Here is a 19,160-nt window from a genome sequence, read left to right on the forward strand (position 1 = left end):
ACAAAATCAACTTAGATGAGATATGATTGAAAACTATAAAACCAGTTTAAGTGTTAAATAACATTACATAAAAATTGGTTGAGCTAATAACAGGTCTTACGAATCCATAGAATAGAGCGGGATGCTTAACCAGATTTATTTTCAACATTTGGAATTTTATCGTTTACAAAATTACAAAAACTTAAGTTAAAAATCAAAAACAGTTGCAAAAAACAAACCTCCAAAATCAGTTTACATAATAAAAAATAGTTTAAATTATAAAATTATTTTAAAAACCATAAAAACTAATCTAAGTGTTAAATTAACATTACATGAAATTCGGTTGAGCTAATAACACCTCTTAAAGACCCGTAAGATGGGACAGGATGTCTAACTCGGTTTGTTTTCCACGTATTGGAAATTTAACATTTAGATTATTTAAAATAAAAATACTTTATACAATAAACAACTAGTTAGAATAATATTTTTTTTGAAAAAAAATCATTTAAAAAAAAAATAGTTTACATAAAAAAATTATTTTGGTAACCATAAAAACTAATCTAAGTATTGAATTAGTATTACAAAGAAACCGGTTGAGCTAATAACACCTCTAACGGACCCGTAGAATAGGACAGATGTCTAACTCGGTTTGTTTTCCACATATTAAAAATTTAAGTGAATTTTTAAAAACAATTTTTTATATAGTTAAAATAAATAAAAAAATATTTGAAAGAGAAAAGCTTTGAGAAAAGGAAACTGAGAAAGCAACAAACCTAGTTTTGGTGACGAAAACTCCGTCTTCATGTTCATGCGTACTCCTCTACGCCAGCCTAACTATTAAAACCCTGTCGTCGTAGCATTCAGTTTTCCTCTTTGTAATCCACCGGTGACGGCGTTTCTGTGGTGGGTACATCCGTACATGGCAGATGCAGTCACGAAAGCAAAACAGAGAAATAGGATTCCGATCAATCTACGAACGTAACACGATGATTTCCTCCGAGTCCGATCAATCTTATAGGTTCTGAGATGAAGAATGACTCTGTCGCAGAGAGTGACTTACTTCATGGATCACATCAAACGGCTCCATTAGATCGACGATCAAACATCCCATAACTTGTTCGAGAAGAAAACTCTGTGTTTAAAAAGAAGATAGAAGGAAAGAAAGATGATGTTTTTTGTGTGTTTCCCTAAGAAGAAGAAGAAGAGAAATAGAGAATGATGAATCTTTGAAACCTCAAGGACTGAAGGCAAGAGACAGTATTTATAAAAGAAAAAAAGCGAAGGTCGGTTTGTTTCCTTTTTTCTACTTATTAGGGCTGCGTAAAAAAAAGAAGGAAATAGATCCTAACGGTAAGAAAAAGTAACCGTTACAAAGTAATTATGATTTACACGAAGAGCTAAAAGGGCTAAGAAGAGAACATATGGAGATGATGATGGGACCTTGATCCCTTTATATTTATTTAAATTACAAGCAGAAATATATAAACCTTTCACGTCTCACTATATATTTTTTTTTTACATATATATTATGTATTTTATTTAGTTCTTGCTTTTGATATTTGATTTGACCTTGACAAATAAAAATTTGAATGGACAACAAATCAAATTTGAAAGAAAAAACTATAATATTTTCTTTCCATATTGTTTCTATTGACAAATATAGCTCAATCCTGTTTTGGTTTAGCCTTCACTTTCTGACGTATACATAGCATCCTTTTGTGTCCTCTCTACACTTATGTTCATGAATTCCAAGTCTCTTTCGCAGAGATTCAACTGCTCACGATCATCACCCAGATTTCAGAGTCTATTGATTGTTCTCAGCATTCATGGGGAAAGATGAAGGTCTTCTTCCTCAAGATTCAATCAAGAAATCTTCAAATGTAGCGAGTGACTGTAATCGCTGACCCAGCGAAGCAATAGTTCTCTGGCACTCTGCAAATTTTGAGGCAGCTACTGCTAATTCCTTCTCCTGTCATTGCCACATTGTCATGAAGGAGTTTTAAAACAAATTAAGAAATGATATTGCAAGTCCCTATAAGAGGTATACTGTGTTATGCATTCTGTTTGACTATTCTATGGAATTTTCTAAGTATCTAACACTGTTTTCAAGTATATGCCCATGGATCATCATTATGTAATGTTGCATTCAGATGAGAGTAGAAGAAACTTACCTGCTTCAGCTCAAAACCTTTCATATGGTTAGCCTCAGGCTCTGTTTCTTGATGAAGCTCAAGTTCCCTTTTTAGTTTTGAGATCTCATCTTGCAGTTCTTCGCATTTTGAAATGTGTTTTGATGATAAAGCACGTTCCTTTTCTGTGACATCTTCCAGAGATTTGATTTTCAAGATCAAAGATTCCGTTTCTGCTTCGACATCTCTAAGTCTTGATTCAACCGCTTCTGTTTTCGCATTTGCAGCCTTTACACCGTCCTCAGCCGCTTCTTTTGCATCCTTCGTTAGACGCAGTAAAGTTTGAAGTTCTGTTAACTTTCTATCTGTTTCCTTTAGCCGATTTTGCGATGTCTCAAGCTGCTTTTTCGTTCCATTCAAACATATGGTCAGTTCCAGCTTCTCTGCTCTTGTAGTCTCTAGTTCTGACAGATTCACTTGAGCTTTGTTTAACTCTCTTTGAAGATCCTGATTTTGCTTTCCTGATTCACCCAACAACAAGTCTAGTTCTTGGTTCTCTGCTTCTAGTTTCTTTAACTCGGTTAACTTCCCTTCTGTCTCATTTAGTCGACTCTGCAATGCCTCGCTTTGCTCTTTGAATCCATTCAAAGCCATCTCCAGTTGCAATTTCTCTACCTCTAACATCTCTACCTTTTCTTCAAGTTCAGAAATTCTGTGAAGCGATGTTTTGAGTTCATGTTTTAGTTGGCTTGATTGAGCATTAGATTTCTCTAACTCATTGTTACTACTCTCTGAATGTTTCCTTCCCGGTTCAGAATGAGGCAGAGCTGCAAGCTTCTCCATCTCAAGAAAATCATCCATTAAACCAATGTCTACCGAAGGAGCCATTGAAGTTTTCCCGGTTGTCCTCGCAGAGGGACTCTGCATTTCATTATCACTAAAAGAAACCCTCCCGGAGTAGTCTGATTGGTTATCTATAGAAGATTTGAGCTCACTGGAATTGTCTGATCTCCGAACCATGACTCTCAGTTTCCTGCATTCCACTTCAAGTTTAGTCAGCTTTTTTATCCCTTCCAACTGTTGTTTACTGGCAGATTCAGCTGCCTGAGTGCTCAAGTCCCTCTCTATAGTTCTAATCTTGAGCTCCTCAGCTTTTGAACGTAGTTGAAGCTTCAAAGCTGAGTTCTCTTTCTCTAAAGCCTCAAGTTTCGGGTAAAGGTCTTCATGGACAGAAGCAGTAGAAGTAACATCTTCTTTCCCCGTTTGAACTCTGGCTTGGAGCTCCTCTATTTGGGACTCAAGCTCAGATTTTCTAGTTTCCCACTCTTGGCATTTCTTGTTTACAGCTTCTTCGATCTTCTGGTTTTGTTCCTCTCTTCCTTGCCAGAGTTGTCTTACACATTCCTTTAGCGCACTATCAAGATGAGTATTTCGATCCTCGAGAGCCGAAACCTTGTTTGTAGAAGCATCAAGCTGTTGTTTCAGAGCCGCAGCTTCGTTCTCTGCCTTTTCCCAACCTAAACCAAGCAAAATGCCATGTCAAAAAAAACTTGGTCAATTTCTGCTAAGACAAACTGTGACAACTGACAAGACAAAAAAACAAACCTGAGACAGCTTCCTCTGCAACTTTAGCATGCTGTTTTGCAAGATCTTCCTTTAAACTGACATTTAAAAGAGCTGCAGAGAGCCTCTCCGTCAAAATCTTGACGTCCGCCGTTGCCTCTTCTTCTCTTGTAACCGGTTTAGAGATTAATTCCGGTGATTGAGATCTCTGAAGAAGTTTCACACACATTACACACCAAACTCAATCAAAATCAAGGTCTCCATAAAAGAGTCTCTCACAATCACAAGTTCTTACTATAAATAACTCTATTGATAGATGAAAGCAAAAAAGATCAAACAAAGGCATTGCTATATATAGAAAGTAAAGAGCTTTTGTGCTTGAGAGAGAGCACAAAGCATTATTATTTACCTGATCGTCTGAGAATCTTTCAGAATGAGAAGAGACAGAGCCAGTACTCTCAGTTTCGCCGGGACTTTTCTCAGATGACTTCCGCCGCCAAAGCCAGCTCCTACGGTCCATACCCAAAACCACCAAACATTCAAACAACAAAACTTATCTGCAACGATCTCAATAGAAGAAGACTTTAACTCCAATTTAGTTGCGACCTAACATTAACAAAAACAAAAAAAAAGAAAGAAAGGAGAAAGCTTTTAAAATGGGGCAAATTTATTGATCTCACTTACAATTCACTCTCTGACAAAAAAAAAAATCAAATTTTTTTTATTTTCCCCCAACAAGAAAATCTCTGCCAAAGGCCCAATCAAAAAAAGAGTGTTTGGTGATTTGGATTGCTTGAGATGTAAAAGATGAAGAATTACGTAACAGAGCAGCACCTAACCTAACACACAATACAACACATACCTCAAATCTCACGCCAAGAGCAGATGAAATAATTGAAGCAAGAAGATTTGTGTGAATCTGGCTACGAAATTCAACGGCCATGTTCACAAAAGAACAGATTGATTAATTAAAAAAAAAATTAAAATTAAAAGAGAGAAGAAAAATAAAAAATAAAAAGTGGAAGTCTCGATGATTGAGACCCACATGATAGATATAATGTGTTAAAAGGCCTACTAGTAGTAGTAGTAGTTCCACAATTTTATTCTTTTTCTACAAAAATAAATTTTAGTTTAGAATTATCTGTTGAGAAAATTCGACATTACTATTACATCCAAACACTGAAATACAACAAGATTTTACAAAGTTTATTAATTAAAAAATAAGAGAAAAAAGAATCGAAGATGTTTCGAAAATACGTTATTGACGTAATGTGGAAGAATATTTACAGGAATTTGTCAGAGACGAAGATATCATTTTAGTGAAAGACAGCCGTATCCGTACAAATCTTGCAAGTGACCCTATCAACTTCAAGAATTCTGGGTCCTTTCTATTTTTTTCTCTTTTACATGTGTCAACAAGGAGTGTAGAGGTTTTCACATTCTTTTTCTTTTCAATTTGTTATGATAAAGTTTAGAGGCATAACAGTAACTACAAATCGATTTTGTTATTACACTATCTCTTCTACATGTAAAATCAATGGAGCGTAAAATAAAATGGAACAGTTTCCAAAAAGGTACAAAATTGGACAAATCTGAGGTGAAGTGAAACGTTATATATTATAGCATCTACAGATTGATATATCAGAAAACATTACCTTTTACTTCTACAAAGATCATCGTCCAACTTTTTTAATTCTTGTATGGATCATACTTTGACATTGAAGATATAGAGCTTCAGCACAACTGCAAGCGCAAGCTGCAAAAGAAAGATGCTGGCGATTATCAGGATCGATCTCTCTCCAGCGGAATTGATATGCGCTTTGAGGTTCAATGCCACAAATGTTGCAGACATGAACCCGGCTACACCCGCGATCACCCATCTGAAAATCTCCACCGGCACGACCGAGAGGCACTGCAGAGTTGGAAACAGGTGTATATATGTCAAAAAGACTAGTCAGATTCCAGATGTTTCGATATGGATCACAGTTTTTTCAAGGAGAGATTTGGTACCAATGCTGGGATAAAGACAAATAGGGAATATCCATAGAGACAGAAGAGTTGGACTAGGCCTGATGGCGCAGAGAAGTATTTGAGAACGACATATAGTGCTAGAGGAACAACCGTGACATATCCGTAGAACACTCCTGCAGACCAAGTCACCAGATTAATATCGTAGTTCCATTCTTGTTTCTTCCATTTGTGTGCTATGTATGTGACAAATGTCCCGATAGACGCTGCAACGAATATCAAAGTGGTGCATATCCAGAATGGACCATACCTGCGAATACAAACAATATCAAACACTTGAAAACCAAATACAAAACCCCCTCTCTAAGACTAAGTTGAAAAAAAGGTACGAAAAGACACAAGTCTTACAAGTCAGGCTTATCAGCTGTCTTCTCAGTAAATGTTCCACGGAATGGGAAGAGAGATTCTTTGAGCCTCTCTACGACATCCGAAGTGTCGACATCAAAGAATGGCTTGTAAGCACCAACAGTGAATTTATGGAGCCAGCCACCAGACTGGGGTTCATCAGTACTACCATTGCCATGCCCAGAAAATGAATCTGCAAATGTTCAAATTTTATACTATAAGCCGCAAGATATGCTGACTTACAAAGACTGGTACCAAGCAATCAACCTAAAGCAGTCGATGAACACATTACCACATCCTAAGTTACTTAACCAAGTACAATTCGAAAAGTATTCACATACACAGAATAATAACTCCAGATTCGAATCTCTTACCATCAGCATCTCGAGGGGGATTACTACCACCAGAGATCTTGCCCTGAGTAGCAGATGGAGGAAAAGTTTGTAGATTTGATTCTGCAAAAAACAATGCATCTCTCAATCACAACTTTAACATGAACATAACCAATGTCAAACCAAAACTTTTAAAAGATCAAACTAAATTTGCAATTAAAAGTCTTCCTCTTTCTCCATAAACAAGATTCTCGTATCTTCTATTAGCTAAACCCTTAATCTGTTCAAAACTAGAGATTCATTCAAAATCCATAGCATTACCTAACAAATTTGCAGTAACCTTAGCTAACATCAACATACACTTACGTCTCAGAGAATCAAATCGTTCTAATCGGTTCTATAATCAAATTCACCTCAGAAACTGAAGAATTTAGAAAATACGAGAATGTTACCTGCGAATTTGACGGTGGTATGGCCTGGATCTGGAACAGACTACGATTGACCCAAACAAAACAGGTGGAAACAAGATCAGATCCGAAGAATCAGTGTACGGACGAACACACACACACACACGTAGAGATACTCATCGAAGATCGAGAAAACGTTATGAAAGAACTTACAGGTACAGATCCAGAGACTTTCTGGCTGTCGATAGTCGTGTAGTTCCCGCCGGACATCATCTTTGCTCCGATGTTCTCCGTTCGTCTCGTAGCTCTCTAAACTCTAAACAAACGAAATTGGCTTTGAATTAGAAAACTATACTACTCCGGTCTAATTAGAGATTTGACCGGAAACAGAGGGTGAAACCTTCCTTTTCATTTAGAAGCATTCGTCCAACTAAAGATATTTTAATATATTTCTTGTTTTAAAGATAGGGTGATATTTTAATTGAACGTTAGCTAAATTGATTAACGAGTTTATACAAATACATATTGACTTACGAACTTGTATTTAGATCATTCATCATCTAAATACAAAGAAGCAAAAGACTACAAGTCTTCACGGTTCCAAATTCTTTGCTTCATTTTATTCATCCCAAAAAAAAGAATGTTTGTATTAGAATATTTTCATGTACTGATAGGTGATAAATCGAGATATTTCCCAGTGCGAATCATGCATACTTGCAAGCCGGTCCTTCTTTTGCCTAGAAGCTTTGGTGATTGGTGGTGGCAAACAGATTTTGCAGAGTCTCAAGGACTTTTCAACTTACTTTTTGTGAGAAACAGACTTCTACGGATAGCTAGAATGAGAATCCATGTCGTTGCAGTGATTTTCTCCTTGATCATCAATAGCAATGCTGAGCTCAGGACAGTCTTCAAGATCTGAGCCTGCAAACCCTTAAAGAACCCTAACGTTCCTTCTTTTCTCCATATATCATAGACTACCCCTGAAATTGTTTTCCTTGTTCTTCTTCTGGGCTTCTTTGTTTCGTTTTCCTTCGAGTCATCCGCAGCTTGAATCATCACCTTGCACCTGCAAAAATTCAGCCCAGTATGATGTCTTGATCAGCCAGAGTCTGAAAAATTATGTGGTTTGAGAAGTTTATCTGGGACAGATAAGTTAAACCTATATCCAGAGAAGGGTAATCAAGAATACGAGTAATCTTTGTCCAAAAGGTAATACCTGATTGCTGGATATGTGAGCACGGTGGCAGCACTTTTGGAGACCGCACCTAACACAAATGCCATAAAGGCAGAGAGCACTACCGGAGAAGAAGTCGAACCATTCTCGGCATTTGCGTTCTTCTGCTTAAGAAGGTGCTGTTTCAGCTGATCGAACACTGTATACTGCAAGGAGTAGTCAGCTGTTTCAGTCAGTCATCTTGTCTAGGTAACAAATTGCAGCAAGTGAAATGCAAGGGGGTCACCCGAGTCGGTAGTTCATGGCTTTAAAACGAGAAACTTACCTGAATTGCAGGATTAGAAGTCAATAAAAGTGAGATCCCTAGGCCATCAAAAGCATCTCCCCATGTACCCTCTGTTAAGGTCTTCCACAACCCTTTTGATTCCCCAAACTCACTCGTCTGCATCCTTGACGAAGCTGTATCTAGAGGCTACACAAAGAAGATAAGACTCAAAAGGCATTCACTGATACAGTAACGAAAACATAACATCTCATACTAGTAACAAGACCTTGATTCCTCATTTTCAACACCAAAGATATCAAATTTCTCATCTTTTACCAAAAATAAAAGAGGAACTGTATGAAATACATAACGTAAGCGTAATCACAGGAGTCATCAAAGTAAAACATATACCTGAATTAAGAGAGAAGTACAAGCCCCAGCAGCAGCAGCAATGAGCAAGTTCGCCTTGGTTCCAATTGATTTAGAACCAGTCCTTTCACTATGAACCCTCTTGAAATAGCTATAGCTATAAAAGTAGATGAACTGAGAAATAAAAGACTGAAAATTCTTGGTTCCAAGGCCTTGATACAGCGAAAAGACTTGTCCTTTAGATATTGCCTCCCACATAACATCTGAAAGATATCTGCAAAATATCATATCACCCACCCAAAAAACAAAAAAAACCATTACCACATATACAAACCGATGCATCCAAATCAAGAGGCTGGAGAAGAAAACAAATTCGAGGGGAAAGAAATCAAAACCTGTATTTTTGCTGACCTCGAGCTCGAACCTCGGCTTGAAACTTTGATTTGCATGTATCAAGTGGATACAAGATCGTTGTGCTCAAAAGCGACCCAATGGCTCCGGAGGTTGCCTCCGACACCGATTCCAAATCGATACCCATCTCCTCCGGCTCTGTGATCTGTGGCACAGCGACGAAAAAGATAGAGAGAGAGTTTCAGAATTGGGTAGGTAGCGTAAGCGATCATGTATGATCATGACTCGCCTCGGGAGTTTAAACAGACGTGAGAGCGTTAACGCCGTTAACGTCGTCCGTTATATTTGGATGTGATGCTTCCCCACTTAGTACAAATGTGCACACATGTTACTATCTAGAGACATCACCTTTTCTTAGTAACGTGATTATGTTTCAACTCATTAATACTTACATTGATAGTTTGATACATACATTTTTACATGGACCAAACCAACCACACACACAAACAGATACAGTGATTGAAACTTTCAGTTAGTTTTAAGGAAAATAAGGATTTTGCAAATACATTCTGCTTTTTTTCTTCTTCTAGAGATGACAAGAAGAAGAAAAAGAGCTTACTAATAAGTGAACTTCCCCTTTGTATTCTGGAACACTTGCTCGGCGATAGTAGCATCGAGTTTTATAATCTCTAGGTTAGAGTTATGGTAGCACCCAATGCCTAATACACCATCGGCTATGTTGCTATTGAATCCAATGGCTATAGCTGCTTCTGCTTTTGCCCCATACACCAACCTCTGTTCACAACCGATCAAGAAGAGGTTTCAGAAAGAGGAAACTAAAAAAAGAAACAAGTTTGGCACTAATAAGTTTTCATATTTCATTTTGTTTATAGTTCTTCTTATTACCTTTAGTCTTGAGAGATGGATGGCTCCAAAACACATCGGACAAGGCTCGCAGGATGCGTAAATCTCACATTCCGATAGCGTAATTTGGTTCAGTTTCTTGCATGCCTGCGTGTTTGCCAACAAAAATCTTACAAACTTGAAAAGAGGTTTTTGCAAAATGTGCAACTTTCCACAAAAATGTGACTGAAAAGATGAAAAATAAAAGAGAAATCATCCTTTTGTTTCTGACAAGATTACTAGTACCTACCTCTCTAATGGCTATCATTTCAGCATGTGCAGTAGGGTCTTTGTTTATCACAACCATATTGTGGCAGCTCACGACGATTTCATCCTTATGAACAATAACCGCTCCAAAAGGGCGGCCATGGCCACACTCGACTCCGATATATGCTTCTTCAACAGCTTGGGCTAACAACTTGTGGTCCCTATCATTTGCAGCTGATCAAATTGACAAACAAGGAGATAAATTAAGTGAAGAGTGTATAAACATAAAAACATAAACAATGGTCAGTAAATGATAACTATGATTATGTATTTATGTTAGCAGACAAACTTGACGAATTGATAAGCTAGATATGTAAATATATCTGTGTTTAGAGGTATAGACTTACTTTAGGCCAATGCCGAAAACTATGAGCTTCTGTTCATTGGATTACATAAAAGTAAGTATTTGTCTGTATCAAAACATCTTGGTGACCAGCAGATGCAGAAGCCACGTACATGGTTCCATCTTTTGGTTTCACAGAGCTACATAGTCCAGTCAATCACAGAGCAATCAATCTCCGGTTTAAGAAAACAACAAAACTCAAAGAGCTTGTTGTGTCTAATAAAGTCTATTATCACCTAAAATTTCCAACACAAACATGTGGTGCTCTTTTTGGTCATTCTTTCCAAATTACCAAACATTCTTAATATGGAAACTAATCTGGACCCAAATTTCAAACAATAAGACTATATTTTTTTTTTTAATATCTGTCGTCTTAGCTTAATCAACAGACTCGTTCTGAATCAAAATCATCTCTTTCCTACTTGTTACTTTGTTAGCTATCAGTTAACACTAACCAACAAAAAAGGAATGAAAAATTGTTACCAGCGAACTCGACTGTGGCATCATGGCCTGGATCTGGAGCAGACTGCGACCGCCACAAAGCAAAACAAAAACTAGATCAGATCAAAAGAATCATCATGCACTCACATAATCATGTACAACTTAATTGAGAAATCTGATGAGCTTACTAACCGGTACAGAAGCAGAGTCTTTCTGGCTGTCGGTGATCGTGTTTTCGCCGGTCATCATCTTGTAATGCTCTTTCCCGATCGTCCCCTCGTCCGCTCTCATTGTCAGTGGAACGAAGTGGGCCATTAAACTGAGCTATTTCGGCCCAATGGGCTTTTACGGGAACGAAGGGTGACATACCTCAAGAAAACACTTTCTCATCTAGAAGCATCATCCCAATTTTTGGCATTATTCTATTAGACTACATATCCCGCCCATTTTCATATTGTTTGTTAATAATTTTGATTGTGTTACATACAATACATATAATATATACTATTTCACAAAATTCAAATCTAACAACATATCTACTATGTATTTGTGTTATTGTGTTCTCCAGATTTGATTCCCCATATGTGTTTATTGAAACTTTTTTTTTGTTTGTATTTAATTAAATAAATTAGCAAATAAAGGATATTGATTTGTTAAATTCAAGATAAAGATATTCAAAAATAAATGCATGTAATTAAAAGCTTTTGAACCTGAAAAGGGTAAAAAACAGAAGAATACCAAGAGAAACCAGTTGTATCCACGTCAATATCATCAATCTCCTTCGTCCGATCCTCTTCCACAAACACGCTAATTTCACCATTAATATTCACTAATTAGTAGACACATGGCCAACTTACTTGAAATGGTTTACTCAGAGCTTATCAATATATATCTAATAAAGATATCAAGAAGCTTTTTTTCCTTCTTTTGTATTTTCTCATCCTTTCACAACCTTTGTTAACGTCCCTTGGCTTTATACACCCTTTTGATCACTCGTTCTCTGTTTTTGCCTCTGTTTCAGTGATTTTCATCTTGTGGGTTGTATTAAAAGTCTTCTCCTTGAGTATCTAAATTCTCAAGTGGACGGTAACAAAGGTTGTGACATATGCCATTTTATGTAGGCTCCTTCTCTGTTTCATATCTTCTAAATGTCTTACATGATTAGTATTTGTTCATTCTGATAGTATTTGATGTTGTTGTTTAGAAAACCAGATAATGTGGAGTAGTGTAAGAGATTCTCGTGGCTCGCCGAAACCGATGAGAATAGTTGTGGTTGGTGAAAAGGGAACTGGAAAGTCAAGCTTGATTATGGCTGCAGCAAGAAATACTTTCCATCCAAACATTGCTTCTCTGTTACCTTACACCAATTTACCTTCTGAATTCTTCCCTGACCGTATACCCGCTACTGTTATCGACACTTCTTCAAGGTAAAATGTTTTCTCCTAATTCTATCCATTGACATCAAAAAAGGGTATGCATCTTATTTTCTGATAAGGTTTTGTAGATAAGACTGAGGAGACTGAACTTATGGTTAATCATAGTTTAGTATTTTCTTTGATTAACCGGGTTTAATCCCAAGCCGAAATCTGGTCTAATCCTCGAGGCCCTATAGTGGACTAAGAGGGAACCACTACAATATTTTCGTAGATGTGGACCTCGATCCTTGGTCTTGACGCAAAAGCGAGTACTCAACCCGCTCTAACAAACCACTTAACCACAGGCTCTTGGTTAGAAACTGAAATGTATTACTATTGAGTATTGATCTCTCGTTTATAAAATCTGCAGACTTGAAGATAAGGGAAAGGTAGTAAAGGAAGTTAAGCAAGCTGATGCAATTGTTTTGACATTTGCATTCGATAGACCGGAGACTCTTGAGCGTTTGAGTGATCATTGGCTTCCTCTGTTTCGACAGTTAGAGGTTAATTTGTGTTCTTCTTCGCCTCCGTTTATGCTCATTTCCCTGAAGTTTTGCAATCTTTCTGATCAAAATTTGTCATGTTACTCTTTTATTGAACAGGTGAGAGTTCCTATCATAGTGGCAGGTTATATTGTCGACAGCAATGGGGATTGTGATCAAATCAGCATTGAACAAATAACGTCACCTATGATGCAACAATATCGAGAGGTCGAAACATCTATCCAATGGTCTGCTCAGAGGCTAAATGAGGTCCCTTTGCTTGTGCTGAAAGTTAGATCTTTGTGATGAATCTGGTTAGTTATAATGTTCAGTTAGATTCTGATCACTTCAAAGCTTCTATCTGTAGGCTAAAAAAGTTCTCTACTATGCACAAAAAGCTGTTATTCACCCAGTAGGACCTGTGTTTAATCAAGAAACCAACTCATTGAAGCCGCGGTGTATCGCTGCCTTAAAACGTATCTTTATACTTTCTGACCATAACAAGGATGGCACTCTCAATGACGCCGAGTTAAACAAGCTTCAGGTTTCTTCTTCTTATTCCCTCCCTTACGCTTCCACAATGTTCTTCTTGAGCGCTTTTATGAATCATTTTAAGTTTCAAAGAAAACAGGTAAAATGCTTCGATATACCATTGGTGCCTTCTGAAATTAGACAAATGAAAAAAGAAATGCAAGTCAAGTGTCCACAAGGAGTTGACGAAGAAGAAGAACTCACACTGTATGGTTTCTTGTTTCTAAACACACGGTTTATCGAAGAAGCAAGAATCCAAACACTATGGACTATACTTAGGAAATTTGGGTATAATAACGATCTAAGACTTGCAGATGATTTGATTCCTTATTCTTCATTCAAACGCCAGGCTGATCAGGTACTCATTTTTGTTTGCCTTCATTATGATTACTATATGTTGCTGTTTCTGATCAGGCAACTCTTTTGTCATTGTGTAGAGTGTTGAGTTAACAAGTGTAGCTATTGAATTCTTATGGGAAGTCTATGAATTTTTTGACAATGACTCTGTAAGTTCTTCTTTTTCTAATCTCTGTCTTAAGTTATTTTCTAATCTCTGTCTTAAGTTCTTCTTTTTCTGATACATGTCTTAGGTTACCTTATATACTTGTGGATTCTCTAAATTTGATGTTAATTAATTTCTTAGGACAATAACTTGGAACCTCATGAGATGGGATATCTCTTTGAAACTGCACCTGAAAGGTAACATTTTTCAAAAGCAAGCGATATTTGTGATTGTAATGTTCTTCTTTCATTTGCTTCTGTGTAAATCCTTCTTTTTTTTTCATCATTAATGACAGTCCTTGGAATGAAGCTCCTTATAAGGATGCCTCAGAGCAAAATAAGGATGGAGGAGTACCTTTTGAAGCCTTCCTCTCACTGGTATTCAAAACAAAGTCTTTTTATGGATGGTTTTAAGAGGAACCCACTTAAAAGTTTTACATTTTCCCCTAAATCTTTGCAGTGGTCATTGATGACACTAATTGATCCAGCTAGGACTCTAGAATATTTGATGTACATTAGATTCCCATATGATCCATCTTCAGCGGTTCGCGTAACTAGGAAGCGGGTTCTAGATCGCAAGGAGAAGAAATCCGAAAGAAAAGTTGTTCAGTGTTTTGTCTTTGGCCCCAAGAATGCTGGGAAAACTGCATTGCTCAATCAGTTTATTGGAAGGTCAGTACATTTTCTTAACTCAGTTCAAGAAATTATATTTATCAGAGCCTTAAGAGTCTGATAATATGAATCTTAGGTCATACGATGATGACAGCAACAACAGCAAAAATGGATCAACTGAAGAACGTTATGCTGTAAATATGGTCAAAGAATCTGTAATGATTGCAAATACAGATAAAACTCTGGTGCTGAAGGAAATTCAAATTCAAGAAGATGGATCCATGTTACCAAATGAAGCATTGGCTGCTTGTGATGTAGCAATCTTCATCTATGATTCTTCTGATGAGTCCTCATGGAACAGAACCATTGATTTGCTTGCTGATGTTGCAACCACTGCCAAAGATGCCGGTTACGTGTTTCCATGCTTAATGGTTGCAGCAAAAACTGATCTTGATTCATTCCCAATGGCGATTCAAGAAACAACTAGAGTAAATATATGTCTTCTTGGTTTTCATACAGATTAAAAAATAGAAGTTGATCAAATATGGCATACACTGATCTTTGCAGGTTACACAAGATATAGGAATTGATGCTCCAATACCAATCAGCTCTAAACTGGGAGACTTCGATAACTTATTTCGCAAGATCTTAACCGCGGCAGAACATCCTCATTTGAATATTCCAGAGATTGAGTCAAAGAAGAAAAAGAGTCGCAAGCTAATCATCAACAAATCTCTACTGGCGGTTTCAAGTATGTTAAGTTCTTGGATTCCAAAATGTTTGGTCAAATGCTTCTGTATCTCATCATGATTCCCAAATGTTTTAACAGTCGGCACAGCGGCTTTAATCGCCGGGATGGTTTCATTCCGTCTCTACACCGCAAGAAAGCAGACTTAACTCTTAACTGAAGAAAGATCCAGACCTGTAGATGCCTTGTTCAAAAAGCAATAACTTGTTTTTTCTTCTCTTCCTCCTAATCATTGTTATCAGTAATTCAGAACAGTTGAAAAACAAAATGAAGAAAGAAGATTTAGGTATTGTTCTTTTTCCTGTAAAATTTACACAACTAGCTATATACCCCCCACAAATAAACGAATTGTATAAAAGAAAGCCAAAAAACCTAAATCCAAAATGCCAGTTTCAGCCACTTGAACAAGAAACAGAATTAGAACCGTAGCTAATAGCTTCCAAGCTTGAATGAGTCATATTCGTCATCCACCTCCTTGGAACTCCCTTTGATTCACCAGCAAGATTATATGCATACGATCTCCACTTGTTTTCACCATCTTCACAAGAACTCATAAACCCTAATCTTCTCGCCTTCTGCGTCCTCTCAAGAACAATGAGACTAGAAAAAGTCGAAAAGCTATTACCAACAAAAACATCAGCTCTCAAACACACCTCATAGTCTATAGCCGATTGAATCAAATATGAATACTTTCCATAAATCTCTTCTTTAACCCCAAGCTTCTTCTTCTCAAACGGTATTAATCCATCTCTCCAACCCGTTAACACCGATGAACCTTCATCTTTTGCTTCCAAGAGAGTATCTGCTACTGCAAGGTAAAGAGCTGTTGGAGTCTTTAAACCAGAAATGTTCCCTACTCTCTCCATAATCTCTCTTTTACTACTACAAATCTCTGAGACCTTTTTACGTTGCTCTAGCTTCTTACAATGTATCATCCAATCTATCTCTATCCTCATGTGAACCGCAACAAAAGGTATCGGACCGAGGGTTCCAGTTTTGGATTCGAGTTTTGCTCTTTCTGCCTCACCAGCTTCTCGGATTTTCATCACAACTTTATCTGCTTCTCTTGAGATTTCATCAACCACAACCATACACTCAAAGACCTTAGCATAGTCTTCTACAGGCCAATGATCATGCCACAAGAACGGGTTCTTCCCTATGACACGGATCACTTCAAACTCATCGATAGACTCGTTACGTGCGGAGTGTTTCAACTGATCCAAGTCTCTTTCAACCGTCCATCTTCTTCCACTACCTTTCTCTAGATCAAACACATTTGCTCTGTTTCTAACATCAGAGAACTGAGAAAGCCGCACAAACCCTGAGCAGAGAGAGTTGAATCTTTCAAACTGAAACACTTTATCAAAAGGAATCGGGCGCAGCTTATCGACTTCCTTGTAGAACAAGGAAGAACTTAGACTAGGCATGAGAAGCGTCCTGTTCATCAACCTCGCCGTCAAGCAAGCTCGAGCGAAAGCTATCTTCTGATTGTTTAGTCCCCAGACGATCTGAGGAACCTCGAGAAACTTATCAGTTCGGATTCCATCGGTTGAGGAGGAGGAGGAGGAGGAATCTGACATGTGACGAGCTCGAATACCGTTGAGAGCGTTTCTGGGAGAGTAAGAGAGTAACAGAGCTCTGTAGAACAGAGCAATACCAACAAGAAGAAGGCATTTGCAAGCAACAGAGTTTGAAAAAAGTCTCAGATTCTTGCAACTTAACGGAGAATTCATCCCCTAGAGAGAGACCAAACTGTAACTAATCCCTTCAGATTCAAAAAAAATCCAAAATTTCCAGAAGAAAACAGAAACCTGCATCCAATCGAATCTAAGTAATTAGAGTAAATCAGAACATGCATGCAATTGCAGAGATATAAGAACCCTAAATTCCCAGAAGGCAAAAGTTTGAAACTTTACTGCAAATCTTCAGGGAAGGGGGATGAGTTAAATTCAGAAACTTTGACATGCAAATCGATTTCAGAACAGATATATATATATATATATATATATATATATATATATATATAAAAGAACACTTGACGAAGAAACTGAGATGGTCAGAGAAATTCGAATCTCTCTTTATCGATCAAAAATCGCATCTTTTTTTTTCGTTTGCAGGTGAGAAAAACTCAAAACACACATGAAAAGCCTTACAATTTTAGAAGGAACCAAACTTGAAGAAAAAGAAGGCAGAGAAAGAAAGAAAGAAAGAAGAGACAAATGGCTTTACCTTTTTATTAATGTCAGATGGTTTAGGTTTCCTTAATTTGAACAAGAGACAAATAAAAACACAATTAACCCCAGAATAGAACTAAATGTAAACTGACGATTATAATTTGCTCTAATCACGGATTATGAGTTTTTTCTTTTTTTGAGAAGGCTTTAAAGCAAAGCAAAGCAAAGCGACGCGACGAGAGAATCAATATGTATAGTTTAATTATTATTAAAAAAAAAAAAAAAGCGAATCGTAAATCACTGACAAGAATATGCACAATTTTAGGTTTCGAGAGACGATAAAAGAAATAAATAAATTTAAAAAAAAAGAAATAAATATTGAGGAAGAAGCTTCTTGAACAGAATCACGGAGAGAAGTGCCAAACAAAAAGGGGCAATATTATTAAGAGAAATCTTGTGAATATAATAAAAGATTGGGATATTATGTATATTTAATATATTGTGGTAAGTGTTTGGTGAAATTTATATAGTTTTTTTAAAGTTCACGCGTTCAGTCTAATTATGAGTTTACAACGTCCTACTCTAATATCGATGCATCATTATGGGGAATTTTTTTCCATTAAAGGAACAAAATAATTATATAATAGTAATATCTTTTCGCTAAATTTATTTGTTGTTAGTTACTTAAAAAAAAAGATAGAAAAAGAGTGGTATATATAAATTCTTTAAAATGTTGATAATGGCCTCAAACAAGTCGCTATTGTTCGTTTCTTTGTCAACTTCGTAATCTAACCAACTGTTTATATAATGGCAGTAGTATAAAATATAAGTAGATAACCTTTTTTATCATTTCTATTTTCAAGTTTTTTAAAAAAATATCAACAAGTTTCATACGTTAGTTGATTTTCCAAATTCTAGATCTGACGTTATTTTCCGTCTATGTACTCACACAATGCTAATTTTGTTTGTCATCTCAGTATCTTACAAACCACGATGGTATAATGGTATTGGTCAACTATGAACTACCGTAACATTTAAGTCTATACTATTCATAACTACGCAATCAAATTTGGACCCAAAAAAAAAGAAGTAAAATAGAAAAAACAAATAAAATTTTCAGTGCATCAAATCACGATGGATCGATGAGTTGACTGACAACATATAAGAAGCTTCTGATCTTATATATGGGTATCGAACGATTCTATTTTTTTACGATCCCTTTTAATCAATTCAAGGAGCACATGGACACATGCTAATTATCGTTATTAACGATACGACATCATATCGTTTTCTAACTACTTTGCCATTGTTGCCTCCCTTATTTTTTTTCCCATCTCAAAACTAATGCCATTGGCATTGAAACTTGAAAGTACATTTTTGCGTCTTGATTCATTCATAAGTCAACGAGACAAGGCTTATGAATGTTGAAAGTCAAAAAAAGACTGTTTTCGGAATATTGTTTTGCATTAACGTCTATTTGGCATTTAGATTCATACTATTATTATCCCACCAAAGAAGCTAAATATCACGTGCAGCTAAAATAAAATAAGAGTTGAAATAGCATGCAAGTATTTTAATGAATGGTTGGCAGAAAAGAGTACATATTAAACTTTTCATTAATGCTTTGCAAGATGGAACCGACTAGGAAACTCAAACGCAATTTACAAACACAATATGTAGTACCCTGTATCCCATGGAATAATAACAAGTTGTGTGAGATTGGGGGGACCCAATGTTAAGGTGGTTGATTAAAAATATACTATATATTTATGTACAGCAAAAAATAACGGAAAGTGTGATT

The 19,160-nt window shown here is 36.6% G+C and overlaps 6 protein-coding genes across 9 annotated transcripts; 1 reads left to right on the top strand and 5 right to left on the bottom strand.

Moving 5' to 3' along the window:
• Positions 1,584-4,714, bottom strand: LOC104744661 (filament-like plant protein 3). 2 transcript variants are annotated; one of them, XM_010465744.2, is made up of 5 exons: positions 4,534-4,714; positions 4,081-4,277; positions 3,714-3,879; positions 2,151-3,625; positions 1,584-1,948 (listed from the first exon to the last, which is right to left on the bottom strand). In XM_010465744.2, the coding sequence occupies exons 2-5, from the start codon at positions 4,189-4,191 to the stop codon at positions 1,832-1,834; spliced, it is 1,869 nt and encodes a 622-aa protein (XP_010464046.1). In that variant the 5' UTR covers positions 4,192-4,277; positions 4,534-4,714; the 3' UTR covers positions 1,584-1,831. The 2 variants fall into 2 exon arrangements, with proteins under 2 accessions (XP_010464046.1, XP_010464045.1); XM_010465743.2 differs by lacking the exon at positions 4,534-4,714 and having other exon boundaries at positions 4,081-4,527.
• On the bottom strand, positions 5,142-7,147 carry LOC104744662 (protein YIPF1 homolog). Its single transcript, XM_010465745.2, has 6 exons — positions 6,997-7,147; positions 6,829-6,868; positions 6,419-6,499; positions 6,048-6,237; positions 5,682-5,949; positions 5,142-5,583 (listed from the first exon to the last, which is right to left on the bottom strand). Exons 1-6 carry the CDS (start codon positions 7,054-7,056, stop codon positions 5,377-5,379), a joined length of 846 nt encoding a protein of 281 aa, XP_010464047.1. The 5' UTR covers positions 7,057-7,147; the 3' UTR covers positions 5,142-5,376.
• On the bottom strand, positions 7,290-9,233 carry LOC104744663 (peroxisomal adenine nucleotide carrier 1). Its single transcript, XM_010465747.2, has 5 exons — positions 8,987-9,233; positions 8,634-8,865; positions 8,283-8,429; positions 8,000-8,163; positions 7,290-7,849 (listed from the first exon to the last, which is right to left on the bottom strand). Exons 1-5 carry the CDS (start codon positions 9,127-9,129, stop codon positions 7,567-7,569), a joined length of 969 nt encoding a protein of 322 aa, XP_010464049.1. The 5' UTR covers positions 9,130-9,233; the 3' UTR covers positions 7,290-7,566.
• On the bottom strand, positions 9,352-11,205 carry LOC104744664 (guanine deaminase-like). Of its 2 annotated transcripts, XM_010465748.2 has the most exons (5): positions 11,089-11,205; positions 10,939-10,981; positions 10,096-10,286; positions 9,849-9,953; positions 9,352-9,737 (listed from the first exon to the last, which is right to left on the bottom strand). In XM_010465748.2, the coding sequence occupies exons 1-5, from the start codon at positions 11,185-11,187 to the stop codon at positions 9,561-9,563; spliced, it is 615 nt and encodes a 204-aa protein (XP_010464050.1). In that variant the 5' UTR covers positions 11,188-11,205; the 3' UTR covers positions 9,352-9,560. The 2 variants fall into 2 exon arrangements, with proteins under 2 accessions (XP_010464050.1, XP_019092718.1); XM_019237173.1 differs by lacking the exons at positions 10,939-10,981; positions 11,089-11,205 and adding an exon at positions 10,460-10,902.
• On the top strand, positions 12,112-15,556 carry LOC104744666 (mitochondrial Rho GTPase 3-like). The gene is made up of 12 exons (XM_019237172.1): positions 12,112-12,323; positions 12,682-12,814; positions 12,914-13,063; positions 13,161-13,337; positions 13,425-13,682; positions 13,762-13,830; positions 13,968-14,023; positions 14,122-14,203; positions 14,286-14,497; positions 14,574-14,925; positions 15,005-15,188; positions 15,267-15,556. The coding sequence occupies exons 1-12, from the start codon at positions 12,112-12,114 to the stop codon at positions 15,332-15,334; spliced, it is 1,953 nt and encodes a 650-aa protein (XP_019092717.1). The 3' UTR covers positions 15,335-15,556.
• Positions 15,454-17,792, bottom strand: LOC104744665. 2 transcript variants are annotated; one of them, XM_010465749.2, is made up of 2 exons: positions 17,415-17,792; positions 15,454-16,996 (listed from the first exon to the last, which is right to left on the bottom strand). In XM_010465749.2, exon 2 carries the CDS (start codon positions 16,916-16,918, stop codon positions 15,578-15,580), a length of 1,341 nt encoding a protein of 446 aa, XP_010464051.1. In that variant the 5' UTR covers positions 16,919-16,996; positions 17,415-17,792; the 3' UTR covers positions 15,454-15,577. The 2 variants fall into 2 exon arrangements, with proteins under 2 accessions (XP_010464051.1, XP_010464052.1); XM_010465750.2 differs by lacking the exon at positions 17,415-17,792 and adding an exon at positions 17,102-17,402.

Source organism: Camelina sativa, chromosome 15 (genome assembly GCF_000633955.1).
Source record: "Camelina sativa cultivar DH55 chromosome 15, Cs, whole genome shotgun sequence".
NCBI classification, from domain to species: Eukaryota; Viridiplantae; Streptophyta; class Magnoliopsida; order Brassicales; family Brassicaceae; genus Camelina; species Camelina sativa.